This window comes from Anas platyrhynchos, chromosome 3 (genome assembly GCF_047663525.1).
Source record: "Anas platyrhynchos isolate ZD024472 breed Pekin duck chromosome 3, IASCAAS_PekinDuck_T2T, whole genome shotgun sequence".
Lineage (NCBI taxonomy): Eukaryota > Metazoa > Chordata > Aves > Anseriformes > Anatidae > Anas > Anas platyrhynchos.
Genome location: NC_092589.1, coordinates 76768305 through 76793401, shown reverse-complemented (window position 1 = coordinate 76793401; position 25097 = coordinate 76768305). Strand labels below are relative to the sequence as shown.

At 37.3% G+C, this 25097-nt stretch overlaps 1 protein-coding gene across 9 annotated transcripts in view; it reads left to right on the top strand.

Annotated features, from left to right (window-relative positions):
• Window positions 1–25097, top strand: part of GRIK2 (glutamate ionotropic receptor kainate type subunit 2) — a 404092-nt gene that overhangs the window by 204504 nt on the left and 174491 nt on the right. For 8 of the 9 annotated variants that reach the window (XM_027454785.3, XM_072036154.1, XM_072036155.1 and 5 more), the window contains 3 exons: window positions 10556–10699; window positions 11852–11959; window positions 24772–24885. In XM_027454785.3, the coding sequence (XP_027310586.1) occupies window positions 10556–10699; window positions 11852–11959; window positions 24772–24885 (366 nt within the window). Of the gene's footprint in view, window positions 1–10555; window positions 10700–11851; window positions 11960–13458; window positions 13858–24771; window positions 24886–25097 lie in introns of those variants that run through there. The other variant, XM_072036158.1, reaches the window with a different exon arrangement.

Genomic DNA, 25097 nt, shown 5'->3' with positions numbered 1-25097 from the left:
GGCCTAATGGTATATAACCTGCAGGTGTCCCATTACCACTCTCTTTCTGCCTGAGCTGCTCTTTGGGGGTATGTGCTTTGTTTTTTCTTCAGCTAGTTGCAGGGTTCTTTAGGTGGGTCAAAGTGTATGGACTGATGTGTTTCCAAGTTGAGAGAGGTGATCATGTCCCTTTAAGGTAAAAACTAGTAGGATCTTTTAGAGTAAAACAAGCTATATAGTAGTAGGTGCCTTTACTACATGCAGCTCTTCTTCAAGTGGATAATTTTTAAAGCATGCTATTGGATAGGAAGTTGACATTACTTTGTGTGTTTGCTTTGTGGTTCTAGGTCTCTTATGATTTTTTTTTTTTTTTTTTGCAGAATTACAGGGCTTACTATGAATGTGACCTTATGCCTTCACCTGTATGTCAAATATCATCAGAGTTGCAATCTTGGTGTTAAAATGATAGAGTATGGATTTAGGGGAAATGTATCATCCAAGTTTCCTGTGCCAGTGAGTATCTGAAAACAGCAGAAATAGGCATATAAGGTGTAGTCTTTTTCAGGGTTAGGGACAGTTTCTTATGTTTCTGGAACTTTTTTTTTCCTGCTGTTTTGCTGGATGTTGAGTCTTTAAATCTTGTAGCCTTCTAGATTTTAAATGCTTGGAATTTTCTTAATAGAGGGATATTTAGCAGAGGTTGCTAGCAAACTTGTTTCTGGGATGTGGTTTGGTACACTTCTGTTTTTAGGATATATTTTAATCTCTACATATATCAAGCTATTTGTGTAACTCTCTGGAGGATTCATAAAGAGCTTCAGTATGTGCTGCAAGGGGCTTGACCATATAGGTGCAGTATTACCAAGACACTGAGCAGGATCACTTCTTTCATCTGTGAAGGATAAGTCTGTGATTATCCCTGTTGGGGCTGCTGTGCGTTCATGTTCTGTTGGCATTTGTGGACCTGAGGTGTGTTTTTTTTTTTTTTCTTGCTCTAGTCTCTGTGCTTGAGTCCTCTGCAAGGAGCTGTACTATTTGCTGTACTATTTGTGTGTCCATCACAGATATGACCTTCTCTCTTTTTTTTTTTTTTTTTTTTAAAAAAAAAGAAAAAATATTTTACCTCAAGTGCTGCTACAGGCTGAGAGATGAGTGGTTAGAAAGCTGACTGGCAGAGAAGGACCTGGGAGTATTGGTTGATAGTCAGCTAGCAGTGTGCTCAGGTGGCCAAGAAGGCCAACAGCATCCTGGCTTGTATAAGAAGCAGTGTGGCCAGCAGGGCTAGGGAAGTGATTGTCCCCCTGTACTTGGCTCTGGTGAGGTCACACCTTGAATGCTGTGTTCAATTTTGGGCCCCTCGCTACAAGAAGGATGGCGAGCTGCTTGAGCGAGTCCAGAGAAGGGCAATGAAGCTGGTGAGGGGTCTGCAGAACAAGTCTTAAGAGGAGCGGCTGAGGGAGCTGGGATTGTTCAGGCTGGAGAAGAGGAGGCTCAGGGGCAACCTTATCACACTCTACAGGTACCTTTAAAGGGGAGGCTGTAGAGAGGTGGGGGTTGGTTTGTTCTCCCACGTGCCTGTTGACAGGATGAGGGGGAATGGGCTAAAGTTGCTCTGGGGGAGGTTTAGGTTGGATGTTAGGAAGAACTTCTTTTCTGAAAGGGCTGTTAGGCTGCCCGGGGAAGTGGTTGACTCACCATCCCTAGAGGTCTTGAAAAGATGTTTAGATGTAGAGCTTAGCGATATGGTTTAGTGGAGGACTTGTTAGTGTTAGGTCAGAGGTTGGACTGGATGATCTTGGAGGTTTCTTCCAACCTAGATGATTCTGTCATTCTGTGTGAAATTACATGATAATTTGTGATTATTTTGTGAGATGAAAAAAGTTCTAGCACTTCAAACATCTGTACTGCTGGAAAGGTGACTTTATACTGTCAATAATAGTGCACATTCTTTACTATATAATGAAAATGGAATGGCTAGGTAGGTATCAACAGCATCAATATTCTTTTGTTCTCTTGACATTTTCTCAAAGTTTGTAGATGTTTCACATTCCACTTCCTAATTTCTATAAGAATTAGGGATCAAACTATGAAATACAGAGGCAAAAAATGAAAAATCTTGATTTTTCATTTCTTTATGTAAGAGAAGATTGTGTGTTTTCCAAAAGAATATTTGTCCTGATCTATTTCTTATAGATTTTGAACTTGTTTTAAGAATTTTTAAGTAGCAAGAAGAAAGTTACTTGCTTTGTTCTGATGCTAAAACAAGCATTTTGATAATGGGAGCAGGGGGAAATAATATACATCTGTATTGTCAGTCATAATATATTCTCTACTAAAAATTGTGTACACATTTCTGTAAATAAACACCCTGCTTAAAATTCATGAGGAAACAAAGTGTTAAAATCTAAACAGCTGTGCCATCATCTGATGATTATTCATCTGAAATACTACCCCATATTAAAAAAAATAAAAAATGTTTCTAACAGGTTCTTTGATATTTAGAAAATGTAAATGCACATTGTTTATAGCTTGCTAATGCTCATAGTTTGTTGCCAATTGGAATGCATGTTTGGGGGTGAAAGTGAAATCTTTGTTTGTTTAATTGTACCCCTGCGTTGAGTTGGGAATGTGTCAAGAAGTAAGAAAACACCAGCTTTAATAAGCATACAATGCAATTTAACAGTTCATAAAACAGTAAAATTTAATCCCAGACTGGGAGATTTAATAAATCTCACTCAGCAAAATGGTTTTGTGGAATGTGTTAGCAAGTGAGAATTAAGTGAAATGATTTCAGGGGCAATAGACTTTATTAACCAAGGAGGGGAGGAACTAGTTTTGCAAGCCGTTTCTTCTTAATTTCATTCACTCATTATAACTGCTTTGAGTAGGAGAGCTTTCTGTGAGCAGAAGAAATATGTTGGGTCTCTGAAATGTGTGTGCATACTACTACATTTGTCAGGCCTCATCTAACAAGTATCTTCTGTAGGTGGTCTTGTGCAGTGGTTCATTTAGTGACTGTTAAATGATTTTTAAGTTTAGTACAACTTAAACCTCTGTCTATCTGTAAGATAAAATGACTCCTGTTAATTGTTGTTTTGTTACTTTTGCATCCAGGCTGGTTCTTCTGTGCTTTTTACTTTTCTTCCGTTTTCTCTTCCCCTCAACATTTTTTCTCAGTCTTTACTTTTTATAGGCTGCAGAAACCATGTTCTATTTTTTTTTTCTTTTTTCATTTGTCAGATAGAAGATCTCTAATTCTTCTTTGTTCTTCCAGGCAGTTGTTACATCTCTGTGAAACAATATGCTGACTTGTAGGATATAAACAGGTCATACCTATATTTTAACATCACTCAACTGTCAAAAAAATATATATATATAAAAAATTAAAAAGTGATTTTCTTTCAGTACTCTTATTCTTATAGCCTTGTATGACAGACAACTTGAAGACCAAATTTAAGCGAAGACTCTAGGACTCAAGCACTGCACACAACTATCACACGTAATGCTCTGCAAATATCATTGTTACAGTGAGCCACTGAAAGGACGCTTCTTCCATTATGGATGGCCAGATTGTGCTCAAATAGTTAATTTGTTTCTATGGTTTATATCCCATAGAGATATGGGATACCTGAGAGCATGTTGTGGTGAGGTTGAAACAAGTTGTCTCAGTCTAGTCTAGATTTGTCAGTTAAATTAAAATGTGTTTGCTTTTATGTTTTTCTTAAACATTTCCAGCTGTATTGGAAAGTTAAACCATACCAGATCTACTGACATTAGTTTAACTAGGGTAGGTGTTTGTCTTTCTGCGCAGTTGTTTTGTTGTATTGGCTGGTATAGACTTTCTTTAACACAGAACTACCTGGGATTTCTATATATGTTATGTCTTGGATTACATTCAGTAGAGAAAACCTTCATAGACAGTGGCATGGTGGAATTTAGCTTTTACAGCCAATTTCGTGTGATTCTTTCTGGGTGTGCTGAAGGACCTTTTTTCCTGAATCTGGTTTACAATGTGAGAGATAAGCCTCTTTATTGACACCTGTGTTGCATCAAGCTGTATATTCATAAATGTATAGAATAACAATGGGATCCTATGTCACTTAATTACTTTTGAGTGACAACAGATGTGATGACAATCACTTTGCATTTATAAAATGAGTATGGCATAATTCACCTTTCTTTTTTTCCAAGTATCCTGTACAATTGTACTGACATACATAACTGTTTAAGAAGTTAGTTTCATCTCATAATACATAAAAGAATCATAAAGAATAAATTCACATCCACATTTATTTTCATATTCAAATGTTCATTTAATATATGGGTACAGAGAAGGATATGATATTCAGGATTTGCATTTTGGAGTTGGGAAAATACTGAAGATTATAGTAACTAAAATTACATTGTACATGCTTTATCTTGTGCTTAATGCAGGATCTGAAAAATTTAAAGGAAAATGACATTCTTCATTCTTTGTCTCTTGTCCTGCACCTTTATGTATCCACTGTTTTTTCTGTAGTTCATATCCAGTAATTTTTAATGGCAGTTTTGTCATTTTCTGTCAAACGGGACAGCTTTTAAGGAAAGCAACGGTGTTAATAATGAGGGTGCTTCTGCAATGCGGGTGGTTGCATTGTCCTGACTTTTGTGTGTCATCAGATTTTTCTCATGTCTTTTCAGTTATTCCTGGTTTGTTTAAAAGAAAGGAGGTGGAATCAACTTCTGTGAGAAACTCAGTCTTCAAAGGAAAATAATGATTAAAAAAAAATAATTCACCCAGGCCTATTTCTCTTCATTGTATTCATAATGGAAATAATCTAGAAAATAAGACTAAGGCAAGGAAGAAAGGAAGGCAGGTGATGGGGGATTCAATAGGCAGAAAAAAAAAGATGTTTGTTTAGGCACTATGACATTTATTCAAAGTTTTATAATTAATAATTTTCTATTGTTAAATTATTGGACAGTAAGGACAGCTGAGAGAAAAAAAAAGTAATTACCAAAGGAGAATTAATCCTTAGCAGGATAAGGATGTTGATTGTAGGATGTTTTTGAGGGCATTGAAGTGATTAAGTATGCTAATTTGAATCCTTCTGTGTAATATGTCCAAAATGTAAATTTTTCTTTACAAAAAGGGTGTCTTGGAGGGGAAGGAGATTTGACTAGGCTGTTCTGTCTGCTATCCACTATGTGCTGAGGCTGTTATAGCAAAGAAACAGAGTTGCTGCTACCTTCCAAATTCCTTTGTTATCCTGTTGTGATGGTGACTAGAAAAAAATCTTGGTACACACTGGGAGTTGAAAAACAAAATCTGACTTTGCATCCAGTGTTATATTCAAGGCACTGGTGTTGTGTAAGAAAAATACTATTTATAAGGGACAATGGAAAATTCAGTCCTCCTGGAACATGCCCTGTCTCTTGCATTTACACTCCCCTTGCCAAATGGAAACACAACATTCAGTTTATGTTCTGAAAGGATAAGTACTCTCATATTGCTCAGTGAGAGAATCTTGTTGCAGCTTTTCAAAGCATGTGTGTTAACACTTTGCTGAAACAGTGACCATAGTCAGTCTGAACTAGGTTTACTTCAGAGGATGCTGTGGTCTGAGGTGGCTATCTGTGCAGCTAGCAGAAAATCTGTACCATGATTTCAGTCAGTACAAAAGGATATATGATAAAGTTCTTTTAGGACTTCAAGGACATTTTCAAGGACTTTGTTTAAAAAAAAAAATAATTAAGTGGCCAATGTACTTTCAGGTTTATGCATTTATCTGGATACTTTTGTCATGGTTACCAAGGAAAACAAATGCAGATATATATTTGTGAGCATTTTTGTTCAGTTTCATTTCGTTTTTGATTGAGCAAATGAAATCACAGTTTAAAATTTTAGCTTCATTTTAATTAATGCACAATACTTTTCAGCGTATGTTAGTGTCTGACTGAGCAGTTTAGTCTTGTAAAGGTAGCTGGACTTATTTCACAAGGACAAAATTTGACTGACTAGAGACAGGAAGACAGAGCTATCTCTAGTAGTATGTGACTGTCCTGGTGTTTCCAAATACTGCACAGAACACCTTTTAAATAGATCATGTTTCTTCATAGGCTTTTATTAATAATAAATTTAACTGGGGGAAAAACAATCACATTAATTGAAAATCTGATTTTTAATTGTTTCCTTACATTCCAGCTGGTTTTAATCACCTGTCTTTGAAAGTTCTTCCAGATTATGCCTATGGAACAGTTCCATTTTTTTCTTTTAATACATATTATAAGGTACTACAATTTGTTATAGTAAAGGCTGAAATATAATTTTTCTGCTTGAGAATTGTACTTCTGTTACAGTTCATGAAGAAACGGAATTAGTCTAGCAATCCTTCATCCTAAATTAACATTAAACTTGTGTGTGATAAAGTCATGTTATCTAAAAATAAAGCAGATATGTTCTGCTATTCAGAGACAATTCTATAGCAATGAGATATGAACAGGAAAGGAGTGGTTTATTGGTATAGGAGATCCTCATTCCATTTGGAAGTAAATGGAAATGTCACACAAAAACATGTCAGAATTATATGTTGCTAAATGTGGAATCTGCATCTCTTTTTAACCCCTAATAGTTAATTGTGTACAGATATTTCAAAAGTAATTAGCAAATTTGAGTCACATGTCAAGTGACATCAATGAACTCCTGTTTAGTGTAATTCTGAAGCTGGTTATGAAGATCATAACCATGATGATTTTGAAAACCTCTTCTGTTAGGGCTGCATTTATCTGTGTCAGAGTGTGAGCACGTCTCCTCGCTTCTGCAGTGTCTTAAGATACAGACCTACCTCTCAAGATGCTGCTATAGTGCATAAACATCCCATTTGGTTTCAGGATTTTCAGCTAGTTCTTCTCTAAGCTACCAGCCATGCTTAAGGTCACTGAAAATCATACCTTTGAGATGTCATGAGAAGGGCAGAGAAAACTAGCAGAAAACCAGTCCAACATTTCCGCTATGTGGGGAAGATTTCTTCTTGGCTGGGATCCAGCCAATACTATTTTTTTTTTTTTCTGCATCAGCTTCTCCCATATAGGTTAGAAACCGGTGTAAAATACTAACCTACCAGCTTCTTGCCCCAGCTCCAAGCCCTGAAAACCCAAACCTTCCCTACAGTGAGAGCAGGTGAAGCAAAGGTGTGCCAGAAATCATGGCATAAATCTACTAGAGCTTATAGTGTGCCTCTGTAGACAAATTTTCGTGTAGGATTGGGGATGAAGAAGACCACACTGAAGAGACCTGGAGAGAAATAGTAGACCCTTTATCTAATAGTAGAGAGGACATTTTCCCTGTGTGCTTTACACTGAGTCTGTCTCCATCAAAACCATTTCACGGTGAGATTAGAATATCTGCTTGAAATCTGTTCAACAGTATTTGAACAGCAAGTAGGACTCACAAATGATTAGTGCTGTTAAAGAAAAACATGTAATTAGTGGAGACAAACACAACACCCACAGTAAGACAGGAGGTAAAGGAATGCCAGAGCAATGTTGAGAAGAAATGTGTAGTATCCAACTGAGTTCAGAATAAAAAGTAAACACGTATTGGTACTTTCTGTTTGAAGTATACTGTGACTGAGAACTTCTCTGATTAAACTGCTATCTGAGTGCTAAAAGCTTTTTTTGTTACTTCATTGACTCAACTGAAAGAAAGACTTGTAGTCACAGACAGCTGTCATTTGACATCTTAAAGTAAATCTCATTCTATTTCTATTTGATGAATAACTTTTATAGCTTCTATTATTGTATTTTTTTTGTAGTTGTAGACATGCAACTGACGGTGTCATGAGCAGTATTTTTGATGTTTATTTGTATTTGAACAAGTCATGATTGACAACTATGAAACAAAAACCAACAAAACAAAAAACTGTCTCAAATACTGTACCAAGATATATCTTTGAGATACACCATAATTTTTGAAAGGTTTATACAAGTTAGCTGAAAAGTACTAACCTCATTATTTATTCTTCAGTGAATGGAAATGTTTTAGCAGGTTCTTATCTGAAACTCAAGAACCATTGGTTCTCATGAAGTTTATACTGCTTCTTTCAGGCTGCCAATCTCTCTTTAGATAAGATAAAGAATTCTAAAACTTGGGGGATGCTTTTTCCCAAGTCCCTGACCAGTTTCTTGCTGAAACCTGCAGCATTTCCTGTATCACAAAGCATCGTTCCAATAACATGATTTAAGGCAAAGAAAGCAGCACAGACAAATGGCAGTAAGACACAAAAAATGCTTAGCAAGCTTAACAAATGATGGTGGGGAAGTAGTACAATTGCTATCAGTTCCTTCTGTCTCTCAGATGAAAGATAAAGTAACCAAGCAGAGAACAGCCCAACTTGCAAATTCAAGCACATATTTTATCTTTTCCTGAGTTTTGTGCTGTTTATTTCTGGTTCAGTAAAATCAGTGATTGCACCCGGAGAGATGAGTGTGATGTTGAATCACTAAACCAATATATTTTTAAGCATGTGGTTCTATCTATTCAGTACAAACAATTAAGCCTACATTTAACTTTAATGCAAGGTGGACTGTGGAAGATCAGCCTATGTAAATAATGGATTTATCTTGCAGAATCTAAAGACCAAATTGGACGCTCAGCTTCTAGCCAGTGATTAGTTGATGTTGTCTGTATTTAAAAGTGCATTCTGCTTTAGCTTTATTTCCGGTGAAGCAATATTCATCAGTTGAGTATGATGAATATTAACAGGATTCAGATTACTTCCAAAACTGCAATGGCTTTTTTAATGTTTCCACTGGAGTTGACTGTCTTTTCATCCTACAGATTTCCAGCTCAGTGGCTTATAGAATTTGACAAAAAGCCATGTTTCTCTGCATCTGGCGTAATGTCCATTTGATTCTTGCTGATGAGTCTTATTGGTTTCATGTCCAAATTTATATCTAATTAATCAGTTAATGTTTTTTTTTTTAACTTCTGGTTGCTTCTTAATGGGAATGATTTTGCTTAAGTTTTATAGCAATTTAAATTTTCAACCATTGGTGCAAGGACTATGTGTTTAGAAGTAAAGCTGATTTAAAAAAAAAAAAAAAGGCCAAAAAAGAAAAACAGCAACATAAAACAAACAATCCCCAAACATACTGTTTTCATTTCTGAACCAGACTTATGTATTGAACTTATTTTATAGTTTATTTTTTAAATTATTGTCTAGACTCCAACTTCTGTCAAGTACTAGAATATTAAGCTTTGTATGATGCTTATTCAGCATGTCATTCTGACTTTTGGGACTTTTGCTGTCTCCTTGTCAGATATTAGCTTGCCTTAAAAGCACTTTAATGCCTTAAAGATAATGAACAATTTGGCAGCAAAAATATTTTCTGGCTGATTTGGAGTGTCTGTATAAACTGCTTGGTGTCTGAGATCATTGAAACCTATTATACTAGCTATGTTAAAATTGGGATTTATTTCTGTTTGAATTTTGAAATCTCTCCCTGGGAGAGCAATTTAAATGTAAACGTATATTTTCCCCTTTAACAGTATCTTATGGGCTATAATGGTAGAGCTCTTTTGCATTTTTATGTTTAATTTTATTGTAAAGAGCCTTGGGATGCATTTGCATGAAAGGCACTATATAAGCTTATTTTGTATTGCATTGTATTGTATTGTGACAAGTGCAATAATCTCCAGGTTTCCTGTCCATTAAAGAACTAATTTCACAGCTCGCTAATTATATGAATGAGAAGGGGAAAGAGGTCCCTTTCCTCTAAGGTATACTGAGCAGATGGCATAGTATTTATTTCTACAAGCAGAATCTAAGGTCCTCTCTTGCTTTTAATTCCAAGTTTTGTCTCTGTTTATCAAAGAGAAGAGGAAAAATTTCAGTTTCTTTTGTACAGTATGTACTGGGAGGCTGCTTCCGTCCTTTGCTAATACAACAGTAGTTAGCATATACCATGACTAAACAGCCCATTTATTTAGAATGGGACATGAAAACAATTAAAATGAATGTGGAGTTTAATGGAATTCTAATTTGCCACTGCTTTGTAGAAGATACTGATTACATGTAGGTCTGTCTTAGGGATTAAAACTGATACCTATAAAAACTTATAAATGAATTTGTAAAATACTTTTGGGATTGTTTCTAGTCTGTAATTCCAAATGGAAAACCATTATTTCCTTAGCCTTTCCTTCATTGCCAAGGTCTTGCTACTTTGCTAATCTATTCTTTCTTCTCACTGATGGAAATAACTGACTTGAGTCAAACCTGCATGCATACAGTGCAGCCTCCTAAAACACTGCTTTCTTTAAGGTGGTGTGAGTCATCAGAGGTACTGGTGTCCTGCTGTGATCCTATAAAATTGATATTTGGGCCCTTATTTCAGCTTTAAAAAGAGAAGAACTGAGACTACAGGTCCTGATGCTTCTATGAGACTTGGCAATCAGGCTGTCACAGCGCTGCACAATCAGATTGTTTTCTCCCTGTAGTGTAATGAGCAGTGCTAAATTTTTGTTTCGTTCCCTCACTGCTGGATTGTCACTTGTTTTGATTTTGTGCTCATAATGCTGATTTCATTCTAATTTTAGACGGATGCAGCTCTAATGTATGATGCAGTTCATGTGGTATCAGTGGCTGTCCAGCAGTTCCCACAGATGACTGTCAGTTCACTACAGTGCAATCGCCACAAACCATGGCGCTTTGGGACCCGCTTTATGAGTCTCATTAAGGAGGTAAGTCACTAACAAAATATATCCTCCTTCCTTACTTTCCTTCCTCCCAACTCCCATTTCATTTTATTCAAATTCTACTTGAATTCTGCTTTTTTATTTTTTTTTTGCAGGTGAGTGAGACTATTAGCTTATTATGTTTAAAGAAATTGCAAATAAAAATGTTGTCTTATCTATCAAACAAGTTTTCCAGCTCTGTGTATGATATACTTTGTTCCAACTAGAATTATAAAAGGGTGAAATAACTGCATTCTAAATAAAACCTTTAATTGTGGATACTTGTGAGCATTTTTGGAACATTTGTAGTATTAGAAAACAACCCGCCAAGACTCTAAACCATAGACTAACTATGAAAATTCAGCAACTAAATGCTAGTATACGTTTAAAGAGGCCAAGAATGAAGTTCTAATTTTCACTTCTTTTGCCATGATAAATATATGTGGCATTGTTCACCGAGTATACTTCTGAGATATGGTTAGATAAAGTTTAGGAGATTTAAGGTGCTAAAGATTATAGAATATTCAAATAGAGTATTCTTGTACTGTAAATTACTAGTTTCTCATTCTAAATATGCAAAATACCATGGTAAAGCTAAATGTTTGCAATGGAATATAATCCTGTTTTTAATACTAATTGATTTTAAGATGATAACTTTGTCTTCCATACTTCTTCCTCTAGTTCAGTATAGTTTAAGAACCGTGCTGACTGTAAGTTTATTTATTATTATTATTTTAATAGGATATTCCACTTAATTAAATTAGTAAGTAAGGAATAAACTCTGGAAGACTGGCTCACGGACCTCAATTTTCGGTGTCTTAGCGTGGGGACTCTCAGCATCTTGCAGAAGAATGAAATCCAGAGTTAATAGAAGAGATCAGGGCTTGGTGGCAGGGAAACGGAACTGGAAATGCATGCATGAATAGTGTAGAAATGAATTTATTGGTTAACATGGAAAACTGATTAAAAAAAAAGTCTATGAAGATTAAAGAAAGGTTAATTTAATTAGCAAGAAGTAAATATGAAATATATATATTTAAATCAGCCACAATGTAAAACATTTAGGTAAGTAATATTCCCATTCTGACAGAATTTGATAACATTGTTCTTTCTGGGGAAATATAGGAAATATTTATAATTTTTTTTCTTTTTCTCTAGGCTCACTGGGAAGGCCTCACAGGCAGGATAACTTTCAACAAATCTAATGGCTTAAGGACAGATTTTGATTTAGATGTTATTAGCCTCAAGGAAGAAGGTCTTGAAAAGGTGTGTAAGATGTTTATTTCTAAAGTGATGTTAAACAAAAACTTACCCTCCCCTGCTCCCTCCACCCCAATCTCACAAAAGGAACTTATTTTCTTTTCTCCTCTGGATAAAAAAAAGCAAACATTTATATACAATCTACAACAAAATGAAATTTTATATGGGAATAAATATATTTGGTTTTGAAATTTCTTTTCAAAAATAGTTCTGACACAAAACCTTGTGTATAGGGTTGTGTTTTTTTTTTTTTTCTTAGAAGAAGGCAGTAAAGCTGAAACATTAGTTCTGACAACTTAAATACTTTTTGTGCAATATGTTTTTCCCCATGGTGATTTTGTTATCGGTGTTTCGGTACCATTAAAATTAAAAACAGTCAAATTTTCCTCTTAGTATTTGTGCACGCCTGCCAGACAATTGTGTCATTACATAGCAAATTCCCCCAAATAAGTAGTATTCTCTTCAAAAATGTGGGAGACTCCAGTTCTATACTTCCTTTTACCATGGCTCATTGTTTCTGGATGCTTATGAAAATAGAGCTACATTTAGGTGTTGATTCCAAAGGATGCTCTTTCCAAATGCTAGCGTGACTTTCTTCAGACAATGCCATACCAAATGGATAAACACTGTTCAATTCAGTCAGATTTCAGAGAGTCATGGGGACCTGCCAAGCACATTTCACCTCAGTGTCAAGTGGAAGTGCTGCACTAAATACCTAGGTGCTCAAATTTGAATGCTCACAACCATAACATTTTTGGATTCAGAAGATCTGCCTTGAAATATGAGACAGACCTGAGAGAAAAATATTAGAGGAATCCTTAGAATATCTTGAAAAGCATACATTTTCTACATATCTACTTCTTAAACGTAATTTCAGGAAACAAGACTTGAAAAATGACTGCTAATGTTGCAAGTAAATTTTCATGCTGCCATTTTACATCGTACAAATAATACAAATTTAAAAAATAAATCAGGAATTTAACATCAACTTTTAAATTGAGACTCCGTGTAAAGGTATTAAAATGTACAGACTTTCAGAAATATTTAATGTATTACATGTAGCATGTCTGTTCCCTGCCTGATACCTGGCTTCAAATCTTCTAGTAAAAGCTGCTAATCTGGGGTTTGACAGTAACCTCTTAACTGCATACTTCTAGCCACATCCATAGTTTTGAGAGAACCTGGTGAGGAGTAGACAGTTGGACCTTGAAACATGCATTAATATAGTTTGATCTATATTGAGTTTAGCTTTTAGATACAGTTCCAATCCCATCACCTGTGTTTAAACATGTAGGTATAAGTATTTGTATTTTCTGTGTATCTTACTAATTTGGGAAAAGTTGCCTGAAAAAGAAAGAAATAAAATAATTTTGGATTTTCTCTGTATTTTAAGAAAACTTCTATTCTGGGAGTACAAGTTTTCTATTTGTAAGGGGCATTAAAAATTAAGAATAAGCAGCCTGACAGGTTTGTCTATCTTCTGACATGATTTTTTTCTTGTACAGAGATAGGGGGAGAGGCTGAAAGATTGAAAAGTGGTTTTTTTGAATCCTAATATTGTTGAGATTTGAACTAATGGCCTTGGGAACACCCACATCTATTTGGCCTACCACAGTGATATGAAGAAAGATCATGTTTCCCTTCATCACCGGCCAACCTGGTATAGAGAGGAAATACAGGAGGCTGCGGTGTCAGCCATTTAGTGCATTGCTATGATCAGCAGACAAAGGTTTCCATCTGCAGGGCAATGCTTTTACATTTTATTTACTGTATGGTTGGTATTTAGGTGAGGTTTTCTGTCTTCTGTAAACATCATGCTTTCCTTCATCTTCAGATAAAGTTTTATCCTCTATTGCCCTAAGGCAATATTGTACTGACAAATAAAATGAGAAACTAAGGGAAACCACCATGCTGCAGAGTTCTATTTCCTTTTTACTTTTTTTTTCTTTCCCAATATTTGTTTTGGGATATTAATGTTTTCTTATTAAGAAGATTTCAAAGAAATTCATAAGGTGTGAGCTTGCTTTGGAACAATTAGATAGGTAATATTGCTTTCAAAAAGGTCCAGTGGAAAACCTGTGATTATAGAATTAAACTATATTTTAAAACATGAAGCAATGCTTGGATATTAAAATGTCTTATGTATGATATATTCCATGAAGGGTGTTATGCAAAGTTAAGAAAAGACAGTGTATTATTGTGATTAAACTTGCAAAGCAAATTTGTTTTGTTTATGAGAATAGGAACAACATAACCTGTCTTCCTTACTGAAAACATAAATGGAAGAATTTATGACATGGGAATAGCTGAGTAAGTCAGTAGTAGCTGAAGAGTCTGCATATAAGGAAGTGATAAGCTGTTGAAAATGAGAAAAGGAAGTTTCTGAAATATAGGATGACTATATGGATGTCAGGCAGCATTTGAGAACCATCAAGCAGCATGGGTTTTTGGGAAAAAAAAATCTTCACAGTGTACTTAATTTCTGGCAGAAATGCAAAACAATTGAAGGAATTGAGACAGTATAATATATTTGCATTTGAGTGACATATCTAATACTACTTCACAACTTTACTAAAAAAAAAAAAAGCTGACTTCATTAACAATTTTTTGTTAATAAGTATGTGAACTGGAAATTTCCCAGGAGAATGTTGGTGTAAGATGCTGCATAATGGATGTGTAGTGGGCTAAAGGAATAGTATCTTCCATCTGGATCTGCCTTGTCTGTTTTACCTTCCATATCAATGTAAATGTAGAAACACAAAAGCATGTTAATTTAATTCTTAGTTGACAATATATTAGAAGATACATAACCCGCTGAAAATACAGAAGTAAAAAAAAGTCTACAGAGATTAGAAATATGTGAAGAAAATAAAATTCAACAGAAAATACAGTAATCTAAAACACAGACTTGGGAAGTAGTAATAATGAAAAATATGTGAGAGACCATAACAGAAACCGTAGTAAAAGGATATGGATGTTTTAAAACAACCAATGTGTGCTTGAGCTGCGTATATGAATGCTCAGAGAAAAGGAGCGTTATCACTGCCTTTGTGGTGCATTTTGACTTTAAAGGGATGTGATAATATTACTTCAACAAAATATTCTGACAAGCTTTGGAAAGAACAGTAAGAATTACTTATAATTAGAAAAGTTTAGGAGTTGGAAAAGTGTTGGCAAAGAACAATGAGGAATGCTATACGTTCGAAGATACATATAAGCAAAAGCAGAGCAGTTACTGTAGGGTGTAGTGATAGATTAGAAAAAGGATGGTGGCTCAGAAAAATGGACTGGTAGCCCAGAGAAGCAGCGGATGCCCTGTCCCTGGAGGTGTTGGATGAGAGCCTGGGCAACCTGATCTAATGGGTAGCATCCCTGCTCATGGCAGGGGGGTCAGAGCTAGATCTTTAAAGTCCTTTTGGACCTAAGCCATTCTATGATGATTCCATTAAGGAAAATTAAGCTATATGCTTAAGTTATAGCCTGATTTGCTTAGTATTTGGTTCTTATAGGTTATTTTACTAAGAAAGAGAAATCAACCTGAACTAAAAATGTCTTTGAAAAAAAGTCTCTTACTCTGAAAAAACGCAAACACTATTATGCTTCCCAATAGAGAGAATATATTTTAGCCAGTTCTTTGATTTGAGAGTTCTGTCTTTCCTTTCCTCCCTGTCCCTTCCCTTTCCGAATCTCATTCACTTCTCTCTCTCTCTCTCTCTCTCCCTTCCCTTCCTTCACATTGTGCTCCATCTCTCCATCATACACATTTTTTTCCTGCACTCTTCTACCAAATCCTTCTCTCCCTGCTGTGGTGGCTAAACCCAGCTGTGCAGCTGAACTCCTCCACAGCCACTCTCTCACTCAAAGAGAAAGGGGGAGAAAATAAAAATGAAAAGGGCTTAACGGCTGAAATAAGGACAGGGAGATAATCCAGTTATCATCATGGGCAAAACAGACTCAGCATAGGGAGATTAATGAAATTTATTACATATTGCTAGCAGACCAAAACAGTCAGCAACTAAAAGCAAACTAAAAACACTTTCACCCCATCCACCCTCTTCTACCACCTCCTTGCTCTGAGCAGTGCAGGGGAACAGGGAACGGGAGCTGTAGTCAGTCCCTAATGCTTCATCTCTGCCACTCCTTCTCAGTCCATCTCTGCCCCTGCTCCACATGGGGTCCCTCCCATGGAATATTGTCCTTCCCAAACTGAGCCTGCGGGGGCTGCCTACAGGCGGCAGCTCTTCAAGAACTGTTCCCACATGGCTACGTACCACAGAAGCTCCAGCAGGGGTCCCTCACAGGTGGCAGCTCCCCCCAGACCTACTACTCCTATGTGGGCTCCTCTCCACGGGCTACAGCTCTAGCCTGGGACCTACTCCTGCGGGGGCTCTCCATGGGCGGCAGCCTCCTCCAGGCCACATCCACCTGCTTCATCAGGGGCTCCTCCACAGGCTGCAGCATGGAGATCTGCTCAGCCAGAGCATGGGCCTCTGCAAGGTCTGCAGGGAACTTCTGCTCTGTCATCTGGAGCACCTCCTGCCCTCCTTCTGCACTGATCTTGGGGTCTGCAGGTCTGTTTCTCTCACAATTTCCTCTCTCCCAGATGTTGTGCAACTGCTGTTCCACAGCAGTTTTTTTCCCCTTTCTTAGATATCTTCTCTCAAAGGCGCAAACATCATTGCCCTTTGGCTCAGCTTTGGCAGAGCTGGTTGGAGCTGGCTCTGATCTGTCATGGGGCAACTGCTGGGCTCTGGTTATAGAGGCCACCCCTGTATCCCCCCTGCTACCAAACCCTTTCCACATAAAAACAATACTTCTTCCTCCTTCACCCTTTTCTCTCTACCTTTTTCCCTCTCTGTTGTTCTTTCCACCTTTCCCATTCCCTTTCCAATATCTCTTCACATGTCCCTCTCTATCTCTTTCTTCTTTCCATTCCCTTTCTTCATGTTTTCTCATTTCTTCAGGAAGCTTACCTATGTTCCTTATGTTCTTCCCAAACCAGCATCTTGTCAAGCATCTCTATGTGGTTAGAATTCTTAAACAATTTTGTTTATTTAATTGGATGGAGGAAGATGGAGAGATGAGAATTATATCTGCCATATTTTTGTCATGTTTCCATATTGGAAATAGCTATTATTTCAACTAACCTTTTCTCAAAAATGGTAGAATTATTTCTTATGTGACGGACAACAGCCCAACCCAGCAATTCCAACTTCAATCTTTTTTTTTTTTTTTCGTGACAAAAAATGATTTCTTGAAAACAAAACCAAAATTCTGGAGAGGAGGGAAGAGAATTATTATGAAATATTTGTAGAAGTTTTGTTTTCTTTTAGAGTTTTTTAATGTACCAAATAAATTGTATAGTTAATAAGAAATTACCTGAATCGTGTATCTTACGTGTAACCATTGCTCATTGATGACAGAAATTGCTCATCACATTAAAAAAAAAAAAAGCCTTCTGTGAACTGAGATTGCATGAATTACCTGTTCCTGAAACTCTTGAATGAGGGGTGATAATGAGGCATCAATCAGGGCCTGTTCAGCCTGGAGAAGAGGAGGCTGAGGGGAGACCTCATTGCAGTCTACAACTTCCTCGTAAGGGGGTGTCGAGAGGCAGGAGACCTTTTCTCCATTAACATCAGCGACAGGACCCGCGGGAACGGGGTTAAGCTGAGGCAGGGGAAGTTTAGGCTTGACATCAGGAGGAAGTTCTTCACAGAGAGAGTGGTTGCACACTGGAACAGGCTCCCCAGGGAAGTGGTCACTGCACCGAGCCTGACTGAATTTAAGAAGAGATTGGACTGTGCGCTTAGTCACATGGTCTGAACTTTTCGGTAGACCTGTGCGGTGTCAAGAGTTGGACTTGATGATCCTTAAGGGTCCCTTCCAACTCAGGATATTCTATGATTCTATGATTCTATGATCAAAAAAAAAAAGTATGCTTTTTCCAAATAAGAAATCCTGACAAAAATGGTAGTTTCCTGGAAAATGAAAATTACAAAATTAATTGATGATTCAAGTGCTGCTGATGTAGGGTAAAAATAAATAAAATAAAATTACTGACAGTCAATCTGGCCAGACTGCAACTATTTATGAATCAGTACAGCAAAAATCCCAAACTGTGGCAATCTGGTGTAATAAGCAAATTATCACTCAAAGTATAATCAATCGGTGTTTGCATTGAAGTCACATCATGAGGCAAATTATCTTATGCTTCAAGGCGATAACACATACCTGAATTTAATACATTTAATATGAAAATTTGTCACTGAAAAAGAATCACATTTATTGAATAGAGAGGTTAACAACTGGATTGAAATCTTGCTTAGGCTCTGATACATAGAACAAAGATAGATGACAAAATGCGTTGTAATCCATTGTCCAGGATAGCAGTGTAAAATCTTGTTTCATTTAATATCTTTATTAATGGTATGGGGAAAAAAGAAAACAAACAAACAAACAAAAAAACCAACAACAAAAAAACAACACATAACCAGCAAGTGACATAAACAGGAGCTTTTGTGAAAGCTATAAGAAGCAAGTGAAATACCAGATTTATGGAAACCAGAAATGTATTAACATGACGTTTCTCAGCGAGAAAGTAGCTTTTTATTTTTAATTGTTTATTTTACTTTAAGAAAGCAGAATAATTGAGGCAATACCCAAATGGGAAAGACATTTTTGAAATGAAAGACACATTTCTCAATTATTTGGGGGTTGAATAACTCTGTGATGGTGGCTCCCTAGATGGACAATTGGTACCACTGCAATGATCCTTCCAATTACAATGCTTATGGCACTTCACTGTGAGTAGTAGGTACAGTTTTTGTTGACTCAGATTCAGAAATAAAAGTTCCTTCTCTTAGGGGAGTTTTGAAGTAAAGTAATGACAAAGAAAGCCTGCTTATTCATAAATTTATTTTTTCAAACATGCTGAAGTAAGAAAGCTACTTTAATGTATTAAATGTTTGCGTATAACATCTCATCAGACTTATACATACTCCAAATTAGTTTACTATAAGTTGAGCAAATTTAAATTGCAGGAATGTACAATGCTTCTTTTTTGGGGTGATGGTGAGTTATATTGGATTGATCTTGGTAAGGGTAGTGGATTTGAAGAAAGTTTGAATTTTACTACAGAAACTACAAACTTTTTCCCTCAATTGAAATAATTTTTTTTTCATAAATAATTTGCTGAATTATGTTCAGCATGACTTGAAGCAGATTTTTACTAAATAGAAAATTGCATTTTTATTTTAAAGTGGAAAGAGGTGTTTAAGGAAGTTTTAAAGACTTAGTGTTTTGTTTAGTGGGTGACATCGGTGGTAGAGGGATGTTTGGACCGGATGATCTTGGAGGTCTTTTCCAACCTTAACATTTCTATGATTCTATGTGCTTTAGACATGCTAGAGGAGATAAATTGCTGTACCTCTGAAAATTGTTGGGATAAAAGGAAGCTACCACTTCTTTTAGAACTGTTAACTAGCTGAACAGTTACACGTGAACTTTTTATTTGTATACAAGCTTATTTTATAATTTAGTTATTTAGGGCACTTAAATGGAAGAACTGGGGATCAAAGGCTGGGAATTCAGGTTTCTCATTATTACTTCTTTGATAACCTTTGAAAAGTTTCTGTTTCAATGCCATGTCAAACTTACAAGGGGACAATCAGACAGTTGCCCTGTGACTGTATTTTCTATGTGAACATCCTCTCTACTGTGTACATTAGTGTATCAGGTTGTTTCAGTTTTAAGAAGAACTTAAAAGTTTGTTGGAAATAGATGTGATGCAGTAGAAGTAAATTGCAAGTTGTTTGAATTGAAGTTATATGTAGTACCTTGATTTGCTTTTTCAACATTTTTGGCATTTTAAGTACTCCTAATTTTCTAGTGAAAACCGGTTAGCAATTCTGTTCTGTTCAAAGGCTATTTTAGAATTAAAGCACTGTGTTTAAGAATGGGAAAAAAAAAATGAATTTAATGCATTGTTTATCATAGAATCATAGAATATCCTGAGTTGGAAGGGACCCTTAAGGATCATCAAGTCCAACTCTTGACACCGCACAGGTCTACCGAAAAGTTCAGACCATGTGACTAAGTGCACAGTCCAATCTCTTCTTAAATTCAGTCAGGCTCGGTGCAGTGACCACTTCCCTGGGGAGCCTGTTCCAGTGTGCAACCACTCTCTCTGTGAAGAACCCCCTCCTGATGTCAAGCCTAAACTTCCCCTGCCTCAGCTTAACCCCGTTCCCGCGGGTCCTGTCGCTGATGTTAATGGAGAAAAGGTCTCCTGCCTCTCGACACCCCCTTACGAGGAAGTTGTAGACTGCAATGAGGTCTCCCCTCAGCCTCCTCTTCTCCAGGCTGAACAGGCCCAGTGCCCTCAGCCGTTCCTCGTACGTCTTCCCCTCCAGGCCTTTCACCATCTTCGTAGCCCTCCTCTGGACACTCTCCAACAGTTTCATGTCCTTTTTATACTGTGGTGCCCAGAACTGCACACAGTACTCGAGGTGAGGCCGCACCAGCGCAGAGTAGAGCGGGACAATCACCTCCCTCGACCTACTAGCGATGCCATGCTTGATGCACCCCAGGACACGGTTGGCCCTCCTGGCTGCCAGGGCACACTGCTGGCTCGTATTCAACTTGCTGTCTACCATGACCCCCAGATCCCTCTCTTCTAGGCTGCTCTCCAGTGTCTCATCGCCCAGTCTGTACGTGCAGCCAGGGTTTCCCCGTCCCAGGTGCAGGACCCAGCACTTGCTCTTATTGAACTTCATGCGGTTGGTGATCGCCCAGCTCTCCAACCTATCCAGATCCCTCTGCAAGGCCTTTCCACCCTCAACAGAGTCCACAACTCCTCCAAGTTTGGTGTCATCAGCAAACTTGCTCAAAATACCTTCTATTCCTACATCCAGATCGTTTATAAAAATATTGAAAAGTACCGGCCCTAAAATGGAGCCTTGAGGGACCCCACTGGTGACCGCCCGCCAGCCTGACGCAGCCCCATTCACCATAATCCTTTGGGCCCTTACCGTTAGCCAATTGCTCACCCATCGTATGATGTTTTTATTTAGCTGTATGCTGGACATTTTGTCCAGTAGGATCCTATGGGAAACCGTGTCAAAAGCCTTGCTGAAGTCCAAAAAAATCACATCAGCTGGTTTCCCTTGGTCCACCATACGGGTGATCTTATCATAAAAGGAAATCAGGTTAGTTAGGCAGGACCTACCCTTCACAAACCCATGCTGGCTGGGACCAATGACTGCTTTGTCCCCCAGGTGCGCCTCAATAAGTTCGAGAACCATCTTCTCCATGATTTTACCAGGCACTGACGTGAGACTGACAGGCCTGTAATTGCTAGGGTCTTCTTTCTGACCCTTCTTGAAAATCGGCACAACATTTGCCAGCTTCCAGTCTACCGGGACCTCTCCAGACTCCCAGGATCATTGAAAAATAATTGAGAGAGGTTCCGCGATGACGTCCGCCAGCTCTTTCAGCACCCGGGGATGAATCCCATCCGGACCCATGGACCTGTAGGGATCCAGGTGGAGTAGCAAATCCCGCACACGTTCAGGGTCGGTTGGGAGTTTGTTATCCCCACCGTCCTGGTCCTCCAGCTCAGGGCACCCTGGGTCCCAAAGCCCATCATCGGCATTGAAGACAGAGGCAAAGAAGGCGTTAAGCGTCTCTGCTTTGCCTATGTCATTGTCTGTGAGGAGGCCTTCCCTATCAAGGAGCGGCCCTATGTATTCTTTAGTTCTCCTTTTTCCATTCACATATCTAAAAAAACCCTTTTTATTTTCTCTCACAGACACAGCCAGCTTCAACTCTAGGTGTGCTTTAGCCACACGAATTTTCTTCCTACAAACACGAACAGAATCCCTGTATTCTTTCCATGTCACCTGGCCCTCCTTCCAGTAGCGAAACACTCTCTGTTTCCGCCTAATCTCCATCAGAATGTTCCTGGTCAGCCACACCGGCCTCCTGCCGCGCCTACCTGACTTGCGATATTTAGGAACTGCCTGTTCTTGTGCTTCTAGGAGGCATCGCTTAAAGAATGACCAGCACTGGTGGACATCGAGGCCTTCAAGAGCAGTTTCCCAGGGGACCTTGCTGACTAGTTCCCTGAGCAGCCTGAAGTCCGCCTTCCCCATATCTAGGGATGAGGTTTTGGTGGCACTTTTCCTTCTGTCACCGTAAATTTTGAACTCAACCACTTCATGGTCGCTATGACTGAGGCGGCCACCAATCACCACATCTCCCACCAGATCCTCTCTGTTTTCTAGCAACAGGTCTAGGAGGGCACCTTTCCTTGTTGGCTCCGTTAGCACCTGCACCAAGAAGTTATCATCTAGGTGCTTCATGAACCTCCTGGACTTGCTCGTGTCAGCCGTGTGGCACTCCCAGTTAACGTCTGGCAAGTTGAAGTCCCCCATAAGGACAAGGGGAGTTAATCTCGAGGCCTCTCTTAGTTCTGTAAAGAATAATTTATCGGCGCTATCGTCCTGGCCAGACAGTCTGTAATAGACTCCCACAACGACATCCCCTTTATTCGTTCGTCCCTTGATCCTTACCCAGGATATGCACTGTTTTCTCTAGAAGGAGCAGTTTTGAAGAGATGTATATGTGATACTGTTCCACATAGTACATCAGAATGCCTGGCATAAGTGTTTGAGTTCATTAATAATATGCAAAATATGTACTATGTGGAACATCCTACTTTTGTTCCATTTCTTAGATTGATTTACAAAAAAGATATGACTTTGCGCAATGTAAGTACTCCTACATTATTTTTCTAAATTAAGTTAATAGTTTATCAAGACACAAGTTCCTTTTTAAAATTGTGCAGTTAATAGATCTTATTAGCCTAGATGGATGTAGTTAGGTAAAACCCAAAATCTAATAGTTGATAAGTATTCATTTGCTTGTGGCTATAACTGTATTAAAAAGTAGGGGAAGAGGTATTTTAATTAATAATGTATTGGCTTTTGCCCAGATATATCTGAATTATGAACAGCAGAATAAAATAAATGATTTAATGAATTCGGGGTTTGAAAATGATCAAATAAGGTGATGACATTCCCGTTGAATTTTTTTTGTGCTACTCGTGTTACTGAAACTGAATCTTACAGGGGAGATTAGTCTAGGTTCAATTATGTGAATAAAACAGCAGGGACAAACTCAAGCTCTGGTCTTTGTTACTCTTTATTAGTCTATTTTCCTAGTTTGCTCTTTCTTCAACGTAGAAGGAACACTTTTATTGCTGTAATTAACAGAATATTGCAACAAAAAGTTCTCAATCCTTTCACAATTTCTTAATTGTGGCCATACTGCAGGGCTGATTATTTTGGGTTCCTAAAAACCTTTCAAGTCACAAAATGAAATAAAATAGTAAATGAAGAATTTTTTTTAATAGTAAGCTTTGATTTCAGTGCTTTGAGATGATGTGTTCGATGTTATTTTCCAATTGTATTTGAGACACGTATTCCCCTTTCTTCCCTTTACAGTTCTTTCTTTACTATAAGAGGTACTGAATAGCCAAAATTTAAGTATCACATCCATTCAAAGGAGTGGGCCTTGCCTTGTAACTGAGTGTTATATGCAAAGAAGAAAGACAAAATGTTCCTGAGGAACAGGACATAGTAGAAAAAGAGATCAGACTTGCCTTTTCTGTCTTACAGCTTCTGCTGATTCATACTCCACTGTATGCTCAGTTTTAAAGATTAAACTCTTTTTATTCAAGCCACACTGAATTGTCTTAAACTTAGTTGACAGCCGTGCTGTAATGAATTGCTTAAAAGCAGTTTCTCAGGAAATCAGTTTGAAAGATTTGACAAATATTCCTCTGTATGTGTTTATATGTATGCATATATACTCATATGTATATACATATTTTCACAATAAAACCTGGTACTTCACAGAACTATTGAATTACTGTCTGTATTCAATTTTAAAGAATTTCTACCTCATATTGTAGATGTTGCTGAGTATTTGGAGTAATATTTAAAATATTTTCTAAAAACAAAAAAGTTTTTATTTTCTAGACAGTGTAGTAATACAAAAAATCTGATGTCTAAAACCAGATGTATTTATTGCTTGCCTGCTTTCATTTTATTGTGATGAAATTGTAGATGAATGATATAAGCATAAGACCCATTACTTACTGCTTAGTACATGAGATTGTCCTTGACCTGAACCTTAAATCATAACACTGGCTTACATAAAAATCCTATTGACTTCACTGGAGTAAGAAATTCAAGGTACAAACTGACAAAAGATAAATATACTGAACATTTATCTGGAAATCAGTTATTTCACTTTCAGCCTTCCCTGTTACATTTGTACGAAAACATCTTTTGCCCCTCTGTTCTCTCTGATGAGAAAAAAGGATTGGTTCTTTCTGTAGAGAGGATGCTCTATGTTCTGCAAATGAATTTCCACCCAACTACTGAGTTATCTTCAAATGTGGTTTATCTTGAAGTATGAAAGTTAAAAGGAAAATTAAGTATTCAGCGTGGCTGTAGACATTACGGTCATTGTTTTTCCCCTTATGTCACACTTCACGAAACAGTCTGAAGTATATTAATCATATATTAATATGATTAATAATATATAATATATATATAATATATAATAATCATATATTTAAAAAGTAGACTTTCAATGTAACGACAAAAGATAACGGAGCAGGGGTGAATAATAAGTGCTACCAATCTTTTTTTTTTTTCTGCAGCAATCTGTTTTTCCTTAAAGCATTATTTTCTAGACGTTGAAATGTAATTAATGCACAATTTACTTAGTAATACACTGTTTTATAGGTTGGAACTTGGGATCCACTGAGTGGCCTTAACATGACAGAGAATCAGAAAGGAAAACCAGCAAACATCACGGATTCCCTGTCCAATCGCTCCTTAATTGTTACTACCATCTTGGTAAGCAACTATATCTACATTTCCAGAAATACAGGAAAATTGAAAGAACGTGCTATACTAATTGCAACGGTAATGAACAGTCTGTAATATATGTTACAGTTACTTAACAATTACTGTGTCATGAATGAACTCCATTTGTTAAGTTGGTAATGGGTATTTACTCTCATCAAAATTTTAAGTAAATTATCCTTTTAGAATTATGTCAGTTGATG